At 26.3% G+C, this 16353-nt stretch overlaps 1 protein-coding gene across 2 annotated transcripts; it reads left to right on the top strand.

Moving 5' to 3' along the window:
- The first annotated feature begins 9587 nt into the window (after positions 1-9587).
- LOC108339533 (potassium channel KAT1) lies at positions 9588-15759 on the top strand. Of its 2 annotated transcripts, none has more exons than XM_017576665.2 (11): positions 9588-10166; positions 10261-10476; positions 10591-10746; positions 10836-10893; positions 11486-11803; positions 13638-13877; positions 13968-14066; positions 14168-14200; positions 14287-14472; positions 14578-15127; positions 15238-15759. In XM_017576665.2, the coding sequence occupies exons 1-11, from the start codon at positions 9988-9990 to the stop codon at positions 15360-15362; spliced, it is 2160 nt and encodes a 719-aa protein (XP_017432154.1). In that variant the 5' UTR covers positions 9588-9987; the 3' UTR covers positions 15363-15759. The 2 variants fall into 2 exon arrangements, with proteins under 2 accessions (XP_017432154.1, XP_017432155.1); XM_017576666.2 differs by having other exon boundaries at positions 9590-10166; positions 14581-15127.
- The last annotated feature ends 594 nt before the right edge of the window (positions 15760-16353 follow it).

The raw sequence follows: 16353 nt of genomic DNA, 5'->3' as shown, positions 1-16353 counted from the left end.
CACTGAATGCCAAAGGTCAGCTCCCAATTGCCATGAATAATCGATTATTGTAAGTGATAATCGATTATTCAAGTCCGTTATAGGTTTTCAAAAATGTGATAATCGATTATATGAAGTGATAATCGATTATTCAAGTATGACTTGTGATAATCGATTATTGCTTCATCATAATCGATTGTTGTAGTTAAAAATGTAAGTTTACAAGGTTTACAAGAATTTCCTACTACATTTAATTTCTACAAATTGCTTTTAACTAATTCTAATATCTTCTGCAACTAAAACTTCTTGTAACATCATCAAAACAAATTTCTTCAAGATTTACCAATACTCCTTATTGGTAACAGTAAGAAGTAAGGTCACTCTAGCAAGATAAGGTCAATCAAACGATAGAAATTCACTTAAGCGTTATTTTTTTATAATGATGATAATGTGATATTTTTTCTTTGGTAATTATATATATCGGAATATATATATATATATATATATATATATATATATATATATATATATATATATATATATATATATATATATATATATATGATTGATATGTTATATTCATATTGATATGTATATGATGAGAATGTTAAGGTGAATCATTGGTATGATATTTCCCTCTATGAGTGTGTAATAAGGGATACTTGGGATAGTATTAGACCACAAGATCAAGGTTTCAAGAATGAAACTCATTAAGAAAAGATGATATTTCATATTTCATTGATGATGTGATCAAATAGCTATATTTGGTTCTGAAAAACTAAAGGAAACTTGTATATTAGGCTATTACAAAATAGATGCATGAACTATCTTGACTTAAGAAGATGATGATGAAATTCCAAAATACTTTCAATGAAGGAAAAATCTTCAGTATCTTTAAAATTAGATGATTTTTTTTATTTTTAAAATTAAAAGAAAAAAATTTCATTATTTTTAAAATTAGAAGAATAATATATCATTACTTTTAAAATTAGAAGAAAATTTCTTCATTTTTTTATATTAGAAGAAATTTTTTTCATTATTTTTAAAATTATAAAGAATGTTCTTCATTATTTTTAAAATTGAAGGAAAAATTCTAGATTATTTCTTAAATTATAAGGAAAATTATAATTTAATTTTAAAATTAGAATGAAAATTCTTTACTAATTTTAAAATTAGAAGAATTCTTCATTATTTTTAAACATATTCTAACCCTATTTTTTACATGTAGAAACATAAATCTAATAAGTTGGTTTAAAAAAAATATTTAATAAAAATGTAAATTTTAATAATAATTTAATTTAATCTTAATTTAGAAAAAAAAATGAAAATGAATGAAACAAAATTAACAAAAATTAAAATTAAATTAAACAAAATAAAAAAAAAGGACGAAATAATATAAAACATTGACACAGACATTGACTTCACAGTGACACATATTACCATATGACACATATAAACTTTACACATTGATAACATTTTTAAATTAAAAAAAATTCTAAAAAAGTTTAAAAAATTACGAAACAGACTATTCATCAATCCTTAACGATTTAAAAAACATCATAAAAAATATTAAATTAAACATAAATTATAAAAATTAGAATCGCGTTAAACATTAAAAAAATAAATCTTAACAAAAATAAAGTCAAAAATAATATTAAGCCTATAATAATCAAATTGTTTTTACTAATTAAATAAAAATGAAGACTGCATAAAAAAAAATCTAGAAAGTTTGAAAGAAAACATATGTTAACCATCTTGAATATATCATTAACTAATCATATCATGGGCCACATCGAATCTAAGGTCGGTGAGAATCAGCAGCATTCACATGTCTGCCAATTCAAATCGGATCTAAATTAGGGGAAAGGAGTTTGTACAAGTGTAGCAATTCTACTCGTCCAGGTGGTGCACCCTAAAACAATTTTATTATATTCTCGCTCATCTAAATGCTATTTTTTTAATTTACTTTTTTCAAGGAATTCATATCCCTAACAATTTCAAAACTCAAACAGTTTTTATTTTTATTTTTAACATTTCATGAAATTAAAATATAAAATTAAATGGATAATTTTGTTTCAGTTTTTATATTAACACAAATTTAGAGATTTATATTTGTAAAATTAAGTTAATTTTAAAGTCATCTTTTAACATAATATCATAATTATTCATAATTTATTTAATAAAATTTATTATTTATTGAGTATTTTATTATCAGTTATTGAACGGTTTACTAATATCTAATATCATGTTTAAAATGGGTATGTTTTGATATGATAAAATGTTAAAAATACATGTTCAATAAAAGTAAAATAAATATATATCATTTAAATTAAGTAAAATTTATTTTTTGAATTGATATGTTTACCATGTGAAACATTATATTTTAATTTAGTTGATAAATTTTAAATAAAAATTATTCTTTTATATATTAATTTTTCTCTTGGTCCTTGGTCAGATTTGAAATTGTAATGATCACTATTTTCATTTCAGAATCTATGCTTTCAAAGAAAAGGCTACAATGGTCAACCAAACTGCCATGGCATCAATAGCTTCATCTCATTTGAAATTGAAACTACCAAAATTGTGAAAACTACTATAATTATCAGATACAAATAAATTACTTAGAGAAAAAGAAAAATGTTTTGCATCAAGTCTACCAAACATTTTTGTTCTTCAAAAGGAAAATTGATAACAGAAGTCATAAACACTAAAAATTGGTAATTTGTTGAAAAAAATTGGCATAAGAATTTTGTTACGTGCAGAAGTTTAGGATCAATGACTACATGCATGCATATTATGTAAATAAAGAGGTTAATTACTTTAATTTCTATTATTAGAAAGTAGTTAATTTTAGTTTGCATATTTAAAAGCATTCACTTTTGAAAGTTTAAGTTTCTGAATAATCTTATACAACAGAAATTTTTAATTCTTACAATTGTATGAATTTTTAAAAATCAATTTCACTAATCCACATTGTAGTGATGTTTTTTTTTTAAATTAAACTTATCTCTATTTTTTTTTTCTCAAAAAAGGTGGGAATTTGAGTTTCCCTTAAACTATTTTTGTCGTTTACAAAAGTATTTTAGACATACCAAATATATTTATAATATATATTTTTTTTTAAAAAAGCATTACTTGTAGAAAATATGATTCTAAGGTATGAAAACGACATTATTTAATTTATTTTAATTCTTGGTGCATCGACTAAAATATATTAAAAAGATGTATATATATAAGAGCTAAAAGGATTAAAGCACACCTGTAGAAAATTAAAAATAATTTTTTTAAAAGATTAAGACTAATAAAAAAAATCATAATTATAACAAGTAAATGAATAATTTAATATTATTTACAATATAGTATGAGTAGAATAAATAACTGTGAAAAAAAATAACAATCTAACTTACACAGAATATTGTCGCTCTATATATCTTGATCGAACTGAACTTGTATAATTAAAATATTTAAATTTGATTACTTTCTTTCTTTGCCTAGTTTCAACTACATCTAATTCTCACCCTAATTTTCTAAAATTAATCAAATTTGATTTTCCATCAATTTACTACTTGAACGCTTTTAAAATTATCTTATATATCTCTTCTCCATTTAATAATTTGAGTTTTAAGAGAGAAAAAGAAAAATGGTCTAAAAATTCATTATTATGTTGATCTAATAGTAAAAAATATATTTAAACAAGAAAAAAAGTATCATGGGTTTAGAATTTGGATTCTCCACTAGTTTTTTAAAAGTATTTTTATAATATTAAAATGATTGTAACTTGGAGGCATGATTAAAGAAAAACAATAAAGAAGAAGTCTAGAACTTGTAAATTTTTAAGCAAAACTCAATAATGATCTATACCTTAAGCACTTCAAACTTATAAAATATTAAAGAATCCTAATTTTTAAAAGATTATTATTGAATTAGGTTAAAAAAGTTGAAAGACTTGAGATCATGTCATGAATTGTATTCCCATGAAAAGACTTTGTAAAAATGGTCCCATGAATTGCTGGTTTCTTCTAGAATAAAATAAGAATAAGGTTATTTGGTTTTTTGTCCTTTCATGAACATTCAAGCCAACACAAACACAGCTTCATTCTCACACAAACCCAATGTAAAAATTAGCCTCATTGTCACGCAAATAGCTTAAGAGATGGAGGACCATTCAAACATGTAACCCTAATCTTCATCCATCACTCATACGAATAAAAAAATAAAAAAGAGAGAGAAAAAACCCTTCCACCATGTAGAAAGAAAAGTTGTTGATTTAACATATATTATAAACATTGTATATTGTATATTGAATATTGAAATAGAAATAGAAAATAAATATATTTTTTACCATATTCAATAATCTCACATAGTTTATTATTTAAGAATTGATTTAATTTTTTTTTTCTTTTTGCTTTCCAAAATAGTTTTTAACCATATCACTCCATAACTAAAATCGAAACAATCTTAATTTTTTAAAAATAAAATTATTTCATTTTATATGTTATAAATCTATTTTATATTTAGTTGATAGAACATCTATAACAAATTCAATGTTTTTTTTATATTTCGGATCAGTTCCTCTTTTTATATTTTGAAAACGCTTTTAAAAATATTCATCCTTTTCCATAATAACAAAAAAATATATTGCTTGTCAAAAGATCGAAAACATATAGCATACCTTAAAAGCATTATATACATTAAAAAAACAAATTTAAATTTATATTCTAAAATATATATTTTGACTACTGTTTAAATTTATTAAATATATTATTCGAAATTTGTTAACATTTTCAAAATAATGAAACTTCTTTTATTTAGTTGTCATTTATAAATAATTAAATATAATTTTAATAATCAAACAAAAATTTAATATTAAATACAAACATTTTACTTATTATATAATTTTATTTTCTTAATACTACCATTTATCTTTATATATATATATATATATATATATATATATATATATATATATATATATATATAAAATGTAGAATAAAACTATCAAAATAACATTACATAGATGATAATATACTAGAAACTACTTACTACCGATGACGAAGATCTTATACTTGGAGAATAACATTTTATCTATGTTGCTACTTCATGTTGAAACGGGAAGGACGTCCTCACAAAGCTCACATCATTTAATGTGATCATCACAAAAGAGAAAACACACACAAACAAATAAAGATAAAAGTAAGGGTAAACTATAATAAACAATTAATGATATATATATATATATATATATATATATATATATATATATATATATATATATATATATATATATATATGAAAGTGTAAACATTATACACAAAACAAACATATATATCACACCAAACAACCAACCACTTGATGCATGACAATACTTTGACTTGACTATTCAGAATAGTATGAATATCGAACTATGGTAATTCGTGCACCTGTTGTGGTGAAACAACTGACCCACCCCAAGCTACCACACAAGGTTAGTTCATTATCACTCACCTTAGGCCAAGGTAAAGCCCCTAGACTAGGATCTTTTGTTATTCTCACGACATGTCTTACCCCTCTCTACTTGAGAATGGATGACCATTAGAACTTTTGTTATTCTCACGACATGTCTTACCCCTCTCTACTTGAGAATGGATGACCATTAGAATGTCATGATGAACTCTAAGATTGAGTTTCCCATATTCATACTTACAACACTTGAAACCACACCAAGAAGTTTCACCTTTGAAACTTATAAAACCACTTTGAAACCATCAATAAGAATTTCACCTTAGAAAATCTTTTCAACCATACTTCAAATACATACATAACTTGATGCATAAAATCTCGTAAAATTTCTCATTGATATTACTAAACAAGCATTACATCGTCATTTCATTTTTAACCATAAGAAAACAAATAAAGTATCAAACAAAAGACACCAATATGCATACAGGACACCCTAACCAAAAACTAATTTTTAAGTTTTTTTTAAAGGAGATAATCGATTATCATACTTGATAATTGATTATTCCTGAAAGGATTCATGCCAAAATGATTTTCGAACGACAATAATCAATTATCATATGTGATAATCGATTATTCCCGAGAGCTTTGAAAAAAAATGACATTCTGACTAGAATAATCGATTATCAAGTGAGATTACTCAAAACCTCACAATCACATTACTCAAAACCTCAATGTTTACACTAGAAACACCCCCAAAACCCTAAAATGAACTACCTCTAATTCCATATCAGATTTCAATTGAATAACCCCTCTAGCAAGTCTCAAATGACCTCATCACAGTCCTATAATAGTTGCTCTCTCACACTAACCCCTGTTTCTCAAACTCACCTATCAAAACTCACTTTTTAGACTTAAAAACCCAAGTAATTGACTCTTCTTCAATCCAAACACTTTGAATCCAATTTTCAATAATCATACAACTTCATCACACATAATCGTGATAGCAACAACTTTGCAAACACACCACATCAAGCATTCAACATCATACAATCATTTATCATCATCTAAACACAAAGAATTTTAGCAACAACCTAGCTATTTCACTAAAATCATATTATCATTCACATAGATACTAAATTCAAACCACAAACATAATCTAAAACAAGGTCTAGCTTCCCTTACCTCTCAAGGAAACTAAAGAGCTCTAAAAATGTTGAATCCTTGCTTAGAGTACAAGGAACTCTAGAAACACCGACACAACACCAAATTGGAAGTAGAAAGAGTCCTTAAGACCTCTAATCAATAGAAAATTAGGAAAAGACATTACAACTTACATGCAACAAGAGATCATTAAGCATGATCTTAATTAAGAGTAAAAGAGAAAAAATGGTTGAAACTTACTTACTCTATTGAAGAAACTAATCGGGTAGAAACATAGACCTCCTTGTTGTAGTCGATTAGGTACCTCCTGATCGTCAAAGAGATAACTTAAGAATAGAGAAGGTAGAGAACTCTAAAAAAATGATTTTTAAAGAAATGGTACATTTAACTCATTTATAAAAAAAATTATTTATAAATAAATCATTTAATATTAAAATAACTGAGTCTCACTATTTTTAAACTACCACTATTTCTAAAATATCATTTCTAGAGTTTTATAAATAAGAACAATAATAATACTTATTTTCATCATACTTTCCCTATGAATAAAAAACAAAAATCAGCGTTGTATGTTTTATTATCTTAAAATAATTTTAAATTTTAAGCATTTAATACAGAATAACTTTTTCCATTTTTTTTAATTATATGTTCCATATATATATATTATTGTTATTCGTTGAGAAAAATAATAAATCTCAATAAATTTATTTTTAAAATTTTTCTTGTATTCTTATTAATATAAACTAGTAAAAACGCGCACACACACACATATATATATATATATATATATATATATATATATATATATATATATATATATATATATATATATATATATATATATATATATATATATATATACATATATATATATATATATATATATTATGTGCATGTGTTCACTTTTCATGGTAATAAAAAATAATAAAAGTATTATTATTATTTATTATAATTAAAGTTAAATATAAATAATTTTATAATATTATTTTAAATAATTTTTTTATTTTGTAAGTAATTTTATAACTAAAAAATTATTAAGTTTAAAATTGCGGTTAAATAAAAAAATATGAAATTCAAATAAATGATTATTTAAAGAATTAAATTGATAAAATAAGTTTTTAAATTAAAAATAATTTTTTATTTAAAGAATAAATTTTAAATAAGAATATGAAAAAAGAAATTGAAATCCTTATATATTGGTGTAAATTAAAAATATATTTTGTATAATTATATTTTTTAAAAGATAACTATAATAATATATTTTCTATAAGCTATTCAAAATTAATTTTCTAAATAATCAGAGTTTTAACAATTTAAGAAAGTTAAGAAAACCTATTGAATTTGTAAAAGATATTTATTAAAATAAAAGTAATTTTCCATGGAAAAAATTATAGAAGCATGCATATAAAGTAATAAAATTGATACTTAAAAATACTTATGAATATTAATAAATTAAAATAATCTTAAAAGTGAATTTCCTCTATTATATTTATTTAAAAGTTTTTTTTATAATATGGTCCAAGACATTATAACAATTATTAAATACAACATACCCATTCAATTATATTAACTATTTTATGTAACTTTTTTTATTGTTATCAGTGTATATAAGGTGTTGCAACACTTTTAAATATTTTATTACTGTAATTGTTTAAATTTAGTTAATTTGATAGGTAAAGTATTTAATAGTAATAAATAATTAATAAAATTATTAAAAAATATAATTTTTTAGAGTTATAAAATTATGAGTATATAAAATAGAAAATGTAAGTTAAAAGTTTTAAATTAGTAAAAGTGATTAAATTATAAAGATGAAAAGTTACAAAAGTATGTATTATTATCAAATAAAATATAAATAATTTTTTGTAAAAATTTTAATTCAAATTTAGTGCAATTATTTATTCTGTTTTCCTTTTTTTTTAACCGTCAAGATAAAAAATAAAATAAATAGAAGTAGTAATAATGAGAATTCAAAGCAACGTATAAGAAAAAAATAATAAATAAAGAAAAGAGTAAAATAAGTTAAAATTTATATTATTAAAGAAAAGTAAGAGTGTATATAAATCTCTTCATATAAATATAAAGCTTATGTTGATGACTAGTTAATTGATAATTTAACCAAATATCTATTAAGCCAAAATTATTTATTTTTATTTAGTTTGATAACAGTAAAAAAAATCTGATATTTATGCAAGTAGACTCTTCTCTACTCTTTCATTTTTAACTCTTCTGTACTCTTTGATTTTTAACTCTTCAATATGTAATATATATTTCATTTTTTTCCATGAGTTCTATGGTTGAAGTTGATTTAAAAAGTATATATTTTAAATAAAATAAAAATTTAGAAAATGAAAGAACATTATATAAACTGAAAGTCTTATTAAACTAAATTTAAATAATATTTTTTTCTTTCATGATTCATTCCGGTTAACCAAAAGTCAGTGGTTGAAACTGGGGTCTATAACTCTTTATACAGAATCTTCATGTTTTTCCCATTTTACTATAGGTTCTTAGTTTATGATAGAATCTTCATGCTTTACCCATTTTACTATAACTCCTTAGTTCGTTAATGAATTTGAAATAAAATTGTTTCGGTATATCCAATGGTATCTTATTGTTTAAATATACCTTCTTTTAATCCTAACCACTACAATGTTATATACTTTATTTAATAGTATAAGAAAATCTTGTGATTGTTTGTTAAACATTACGAAAGTATATATTATTAAATGAAATATAAATAATTTTTAATAATAATTTTAATCTAAATTTGAAAAAACAAAAAATAATATTATTAAATAAAATATAAATAAAAAATTTACTATAGCTCCTTAGTTGGTTAATGAATTTGAAATAAAACTGTTTCTGTATATTGTTTAAATACTTGTTGTTATAATCCTAACAACCCTGATATCTTAATAGATTTGAAGAGAAATAAGAATTACCGATGATTCTGTTTTAGTATACATAAGTATAGCATTACTTGAGTGGTAATTATTATTTGGATACATATCTGATCTTTGATGAGTAAAAAGTTTGGTGTAAACACAATTCACACACGGAATTATCTGCAACACTTGAGAAAGATCATTAGGTTCTTGTATTTTGTCATAACTTTATTTGTCAATAGAAGGTGGAAGATTCATTTTACCCTCTCAGTTTTATCACAACCTTTTCTACCTTTTCCTCCAAACTAAGCCATAAAATTAAGTATTCCTTTAAGCCATGTCACAGGCATCTCAACAAAAAGGTAGGGGAAAAGAGGTCCAAATTCTGAAACCAACGCGTTTGAGTCAAAGCAACCACATTATAAATGTGGTCACACACTTGTAGGCAGAATTCAATTCAGCCTTCCCACACCAACAACAACAACAACTTCTTCTACTGTTTTTGCTTAAGCCTTATACCATGCCATTTTGCAGTGGCCAAAAGTTTTTCAAGAGGTTCTGTGTTGACGAGTTTCAAATGGCAAGTCTTCCCTATAGCAGCTTTCTGTCTAATGATCTCTTGCCATCCCTTGGAGCCAGAATCAACCAAGAAACAAGGCTTAGAAGATGCACAGTTTCCCCTTTTGATCCACGTTACAGGTGAGAACCATGATGTTTTTTTTTTACTCTATTATCTTCTATATATATGTTAAAACGTGGTTGTGTTTCTTCTTCTGACATGGTATGGTATTAGGGCCTGGGAGATGCTGCTGATTGTCTTTGTTGTTTACTCTGCATGGATTTGCCCCTTTGAGTTTGCCTTTCTCCATCAAAAGCACGACACACTGTTCATCATAGACAACATTGTCAATGCCTTCTTTGCCATCGACATCGTTCTCACATTCTTTGTTGCATATCTCGATCACCATTCCTACCTTCTTGTTGATAATCCAAAGAAAATTGCAATAAGGTACACTCATATTTATCTATCTATGTTTCTCTTCTTTGCTATCAGTGACAAACAAAACACCCTGTTTGCATTCTCTTACTCTGAGGTTTCAAAAGCTTTGCTTACATCACGTAGGTACCTATCTACTTGGTTCGTCTTTGACGTGTGTTCAACTGCACCATTTGAATCCATCAGCCTCCTATTCACCGATCACAATAGTGAAATTGGGTTCAAAATTCTGAACATGCTTCGGTTGTGGCGCCTCAGACGTGTCAGTTCTCTGTTTGCAAGGTTCAACATTATGTTATGTATTCAACCTTATGATTTTTCAACACTTCACAAACTCAAAAATCCTTATTAGCTCCTCTGGTTTCCTTCAGACTTGAGAAGGACATTCGCTTCAACTACTTCTGGACCAGGTGCTCAAAACTCATTGCTGTAAGCTTCTAAATTTCAATTTCGATTCTCTATCGAGGTTTTTTTACTGTATATTTCTTAATATATCAAAATACAGAAAATAAATAACACCACAAATTCAAAAAAGAACCTGAACTCCTTTCATGTGATCAAAACAATAGGCATTCATGACATTTATTGCTGTGGCACACAAAACTAAATGGTTGGACGAGTGAGGATGCTTCTATGCAACTGTTTGTGTTATGCCACATTGATTAAAGTGAAGTGGGTCTGTGATTGTTTCTCTCTCCTCGATTTTTACGAAAATACAAGAATGTCAAATTTTAAACAAGAATAAGATTTCATATATATACTCTCCTCTTCCTAATCTTAATCTAATTCTTTTATGTTCTGATAAAAACTTTAGAAAAGTAATATTTTAAAATACAAAATTTTTACATACTACATTATTTCACTTTTTTTTTATTAAAAAATTAAAATTTACTTTTTTATTACTATTTTATTTTTATGATATGTGTCAAAAATGCACGATATTTGATAAATATAGTGTTTTTAATTCAATATTCAAGCTAATTTTTGTATGATGAAAATTATAATATGATGAAACTTTCAGGTGACATTGTTTGTGGTGCACCTTGCTGGGTGCTTCAACTATCTGATAGCAGATAGGTACTATGATCCGAAAACAACATGGATTGGTTCAGTGTTTCCAAATTTCAAAGAAGAGAGTCTGTGGGAAAGATACGTGACTTCCATGTATTGGTCCATTGTGACACTTACTACCACTGGCTATGGAGACTTGCATGCTACAAACACAAGAGAGATGCTCTTTTTCATCTTCTACATTTTGTTCAACTTGGGATTAACTTCATACATCATCGGAAACATGACAAACCTCGTTGTCCATTGGACAAGCCGCACCAGAAACTTTGTACGTTTTCTCAAACTTCTTCTTAACTTTTTAAATATCTTTTACTTCTTTAAATAAAACTTTATTCACATCTTTCTAAAAAATCAGAGATAATTGACAAGGTTTAAAATGTTTCAAAATAATATTAAAACAAACTATTAAACTATTTTAATACAAATTATTCTCACCAGTATAGTCTTTTTCATTCTTTTCTTTTTTCACTTTTCATTCTTATTTGTTAAATAAATGATGATCCACTTTTAAAATATTTTGAAGAATTTTTCAAATACTTATTTAATAATCGTAATCTATTTTAGTTTCTCCTTCCTTTTAATCACATTGAACCCTTTCAAATAAAGTTGTTTATAAATACTTAAAGAGGAAAAATATATAATAAATAGATTATTCCATAATTTAACCTACTTTGTTTTTTCTCTAACACTGGAACTTAAGTGTTACTTTAATTTGTAGAGCATGAATTAGAATAAATCCCAAGTCTTAATCATCATGCACTTAACTAGTACTTTACCAAAAGTCGAAAGGTTTTGATTCTGACATCTTAATTTTGGACAAATATTAACAAAGTGACTTCGAATACCCTTTAAAGAAATAGATAAAAAAAATGTTGTAGAAGATAAGGAAAGGAATAGAATTATTTAATCTAATTTTTTTTTAATAATTAATAAATATTCCTTAATCAGTGTTCAACACGAGTACTTTCAGCATCAAACCTCCCTAATCTTCCTGTGCTTCAATGTTTATTGGCCCACCAATATCTTATGGTAACGTGAGAAAAAACGGTTAAAAATAAATACCAAAATACAAATTATTAAATTCATTTAACACGTGATAAAAGTAATTATAAAGGATTAGTTCAACATTAAGTGTTTTCTTATATATAAACATCATAATTTCACACTTGTCAATTAGTTTAATATTTCATCAAATATTTTAATTTAATTTACTAGTTTTAATTTAATGTCCAACTGATTATTTTATTCTGTCAATAAAACCACAAACTATTATAAAATGGATCAAGTTTATATTACATAAAGATATATAAATTTATTATATACTTAATTCCATGCCATAGATTTTTCTAATACACTATCATATATTTAAATTCCACATCATAATCTTTCCCCAAAAAATTCCACATAATCTTACCACAAATTCCACATAAAGTATCTTGTGGCTCTAATATCCCACCAAAAGTATCTTATCACCAAACCATGCATTTAGATGCTGATCCCAAAACAAGCTCTGCAGTATTTCAAAGATGCATGTGAAAATCTTCTCTGTAAGAATATATATATATATATATATTTTGTCGTGTAGTGATTGCACACATCTTTAGAAAATGGGAAAAGGTGGTAAAGCTTATGAAAGTAGAAACAGAAAAAATATTTTAGTGGAGACACGTGGCTCAACCACACACTCTAGTCACATACATGTGTCTGCTGGTGCATATCTTCTTCACTTTTACAATTCTTTGTTGAATGAAAATAGAGAAATTATGTTTATATAATTTTTGTGCAAAAGTTTTGAAGAACAAAGATAGGTATGTCTTATATGATAGTTATTCTGTTGTAAAAACTGTTACATGAATAATATAACTAACAAGTTTGAAAAGTCTGAGAAAAAAACTGTGAAAGTGTGTTAATTTCATCTTCTTGTTGGAAATCAAAATGTGAATACATCCAACAAAAATAGAAAGTAGAACATATGAAAAATTATTGTTTTAAGGTTTTGGATAGATAATGATGTCAATCTTTTTATATGATTAGACTCGTATTTGTATCTCTATCGTGAACACGACCCAGCTGACAGAGAGAAACATGTTTTGTTGTTGCAGAGAGACACAGTGAGAGCAGCTTCAGAATTTGCATCGAGAAACCATCTGCCACATCACATACAGGAACAGATGTTGTCACACTTGTGTTTGAAATTCAAGACAGAAGGAGTGAAGCAGCAAGAGACACTGAATGGCCTGCCAAAGGCAATTCGTGCAAGCATTGCACACCATCTCTTTTTCCCTCTTCTCCAGAGACTATACCTCTTCCAAGGAGTATCAGATGATTTTCTTTTCCAACTGGTAATTCTAATTTCTTTCTACCTTATATTAACAACATCCTGAGTTCACTAAAATTAGAGTTCACTTATGAAAATAACTTTGTTTAAATAGGTTACTGAGATGGACGCTTTGTATTTCCCACCAAAGGAAGATGTGATATTGCAAAACGAGTCTCCCACAGACCTCTACATACTGGTTTCAGGGGCAGTGGTGAGTAAGCTAAACCATGAGTAATAAACTAACCTTGAATGAATGAATGAATCTCAAATAACTGACAAAATTTGCTTTCAATTGACTGTTTGTTTTTGCAGGATATGATTCGTTATGTTGATAGGAATGAGCAAGTATGTCATAAGTAACATATTTCAGGTTATGCTTTTAGTGCAGAATGAAAGTACTGAACCTGATAGATCAAGTTATTCAATTTCAGGTTCTGAAGAAGGCTGTTGCAGAGGACATATTTGGGGAGATTGGAGTGTTGTACTGTAGACCACAGCCTTTCACTGTTCGGACCACTGAGCTTTCTCAGATTTTAAGACTCGGCAGAACTTCCTTAATGAACTCCTTAAATGGATATCCAGAAGCTGCACAAATCATAATGAAAAATCTCTTCATGGTAATAACAACATTACAAAACTTCATTTTCATTCATCGAACAACCACCCTAAACAATATACTACTCCCATCATGATCCTAACAACACTGTTGTTATTCGTTTTAGCAGAGGATAAAGGGGCATGAAGGTTTGGATTTTGAATGTTCACCAAGGGAACCCCAAATGCATGAAATGGATAACACAGAAACAAGTGTTCCTGATTCATCTGTAAGTAATTCTCATGAGGAAACCAGATTGCATATTCCTGAGGATGGAAAAGAAGATTTTGATGCTACTTTCCGTAAAGATCATGCTGAAATGGAAGAAAATGAGAAGAACCAAGGCCCTATAAGATGGAAACAGAAGTCTCTTGTAGATCAGCAACAAAACAAGAGCCTTTCTGACCTTGCAGTGGTGAACCATGAAAATAGGAAGATAGTAGATGAACATATTATAAAATTTTTGGAGCCAGAAATCCCTTTCGATTACCCTTTAGGAAAAACATACTCAAACTCCTATTCAAGTGCTTCTAACCATAGAACTGAGAGAGAAACAGAAAGATTCTTCAAAAAGAGAGTTGTCATCCACTTTCTAAGCAAACACAGAACCAGCTTACAGGAACATGGCAAGTTGATAATGCTACCTCATTCATTACAAGAGCTGCTCCATATTGCAGGTAAACACTGATTTAGGATGTTTCAATTTTAATTAAATATGTCCTATTATGGTAAAAGACAGTGATAAAATATTTATGATTCTGATGACTTTGAACTTGTGAAATTGCAGGAGAAAAATTTGGAGTCTCCAAGCTTACAAAAGTAATTACCATAGAGAATGCAGAGATAGATGATATCAGTGTGATTCGAGATGGGGATCATCTATTTTTTGATTGCAGTGACACTGAAAATTGAAGTGCTTGATCTTATCAAATGCCAGCTATAGTGTGGAAGATATGAAGCTAGCTTGTAACCTTCAGAGAGATTAGTCTATAATGATCAATACACAAAAACACAGAGAGATTACATAAAGTGCCAAATCTCAATTTCGAGTTACAACAGTTCACACTAAAATTTCTTCTTTTTTCTTTCCATCTTACAATCTCTTTTACTTTTTCTTTTTTTTTTTACAGAAATACTAAATTTTATTTGTGTTACAACAATTCACACTAAAATGACAAATCTCAATGGAAAAGCGATATTTTTCTTTATTTGTAACACACTAATTTTCTTTTTCGTCTTACAATCTCCTTTTTTTTACACAAAATTTTGTATTGATGAATTGAATAAAGCTCGAAACCTTTCGGTTTAATTTGCTTATTTTTGTTTTGGTTCTCTTAATTTTTTTTGTTCTTGTAATCTTTTTTTAATCTATGGTAGTCCCTCCTTTAAATTTAGCGATCAAATCTACTGGAAGAGATTAGTTGAATAATAGGGGCAACATAAAAAAAACGGGGGAGGAGGGGCTAAAACCCTAGAGGAAGTTGTCCAAAAACGTAGAAGCAAGAATGTAGTTAGATTTCTCTCTTAAAAAAAAAGTAGTTTTATTTTCTTGTCAAATGAGCAAATTTAGTTGGAAAAGATTTACTTTATGCATTTAATATTTATAAGAAATTAGATCTCGTGTTTGTAATACTCATCAATAAATAAATAAATAAATAAATAAATAAATATATATATATATATATATATATATATATATTAGTAAACAAATAGCATAATAAATATTTAAATTGTAGAAAAATATTTTATATAATAAGAAAAACGGTTATTATAAAATTATTTTAAATATAAACTACTAATTAATGTAGAAATCAACCAAATACAAAAACAAACTACACATATTAATATGAAAATTCTAGGAAAATATTAGAGGGGATGAATAGTATTTGTTGAAAAAATTTCA

Source organism: Vigna angularis, chromosome 5, assembly GCF_016808095.1.
Source record: "Vigna angularis cultivar LongXiaoDou No.4 chromosome 5, ASM1680809v1, whole genome shotgun sequence".
Classification (NCBI taxonomy): Eukaryota; Viridiplantae; Streptophyta; class Magnoliopsida; order Fabales; family Fabaceae; genus Vigna; species Vigna angularis.
The sequence above is the reverse complement of the archived record's forward strand: the minus strand, read 5'-3'. Positions and strand labels throughout refer to the sequence as shown.

Coding starts and splice junctions, on each gene's coding strand:
- LOC108339533 (XM_017576665.2), top strand. CDS start 9,988: ATGCCATTTTGCAGTGGCCAAAAGTTTTTCAAGAGGTTCTGTGTTGAC. Junction 10,894..11,485: donor GGTGCTCAAAACTCATTGCT/GTAAGCTTCTAA, acceptor TGAAACTTTCAG/GTGACATTGTTTGTGGTGCA. Junction 14,201..14,286: donor ATGTTGATAGGAATGAGCAA/GTATGTCATAAG, acceptor ATTCAATTTCAG/GTTCTGAAGAAGGCTGTTGC.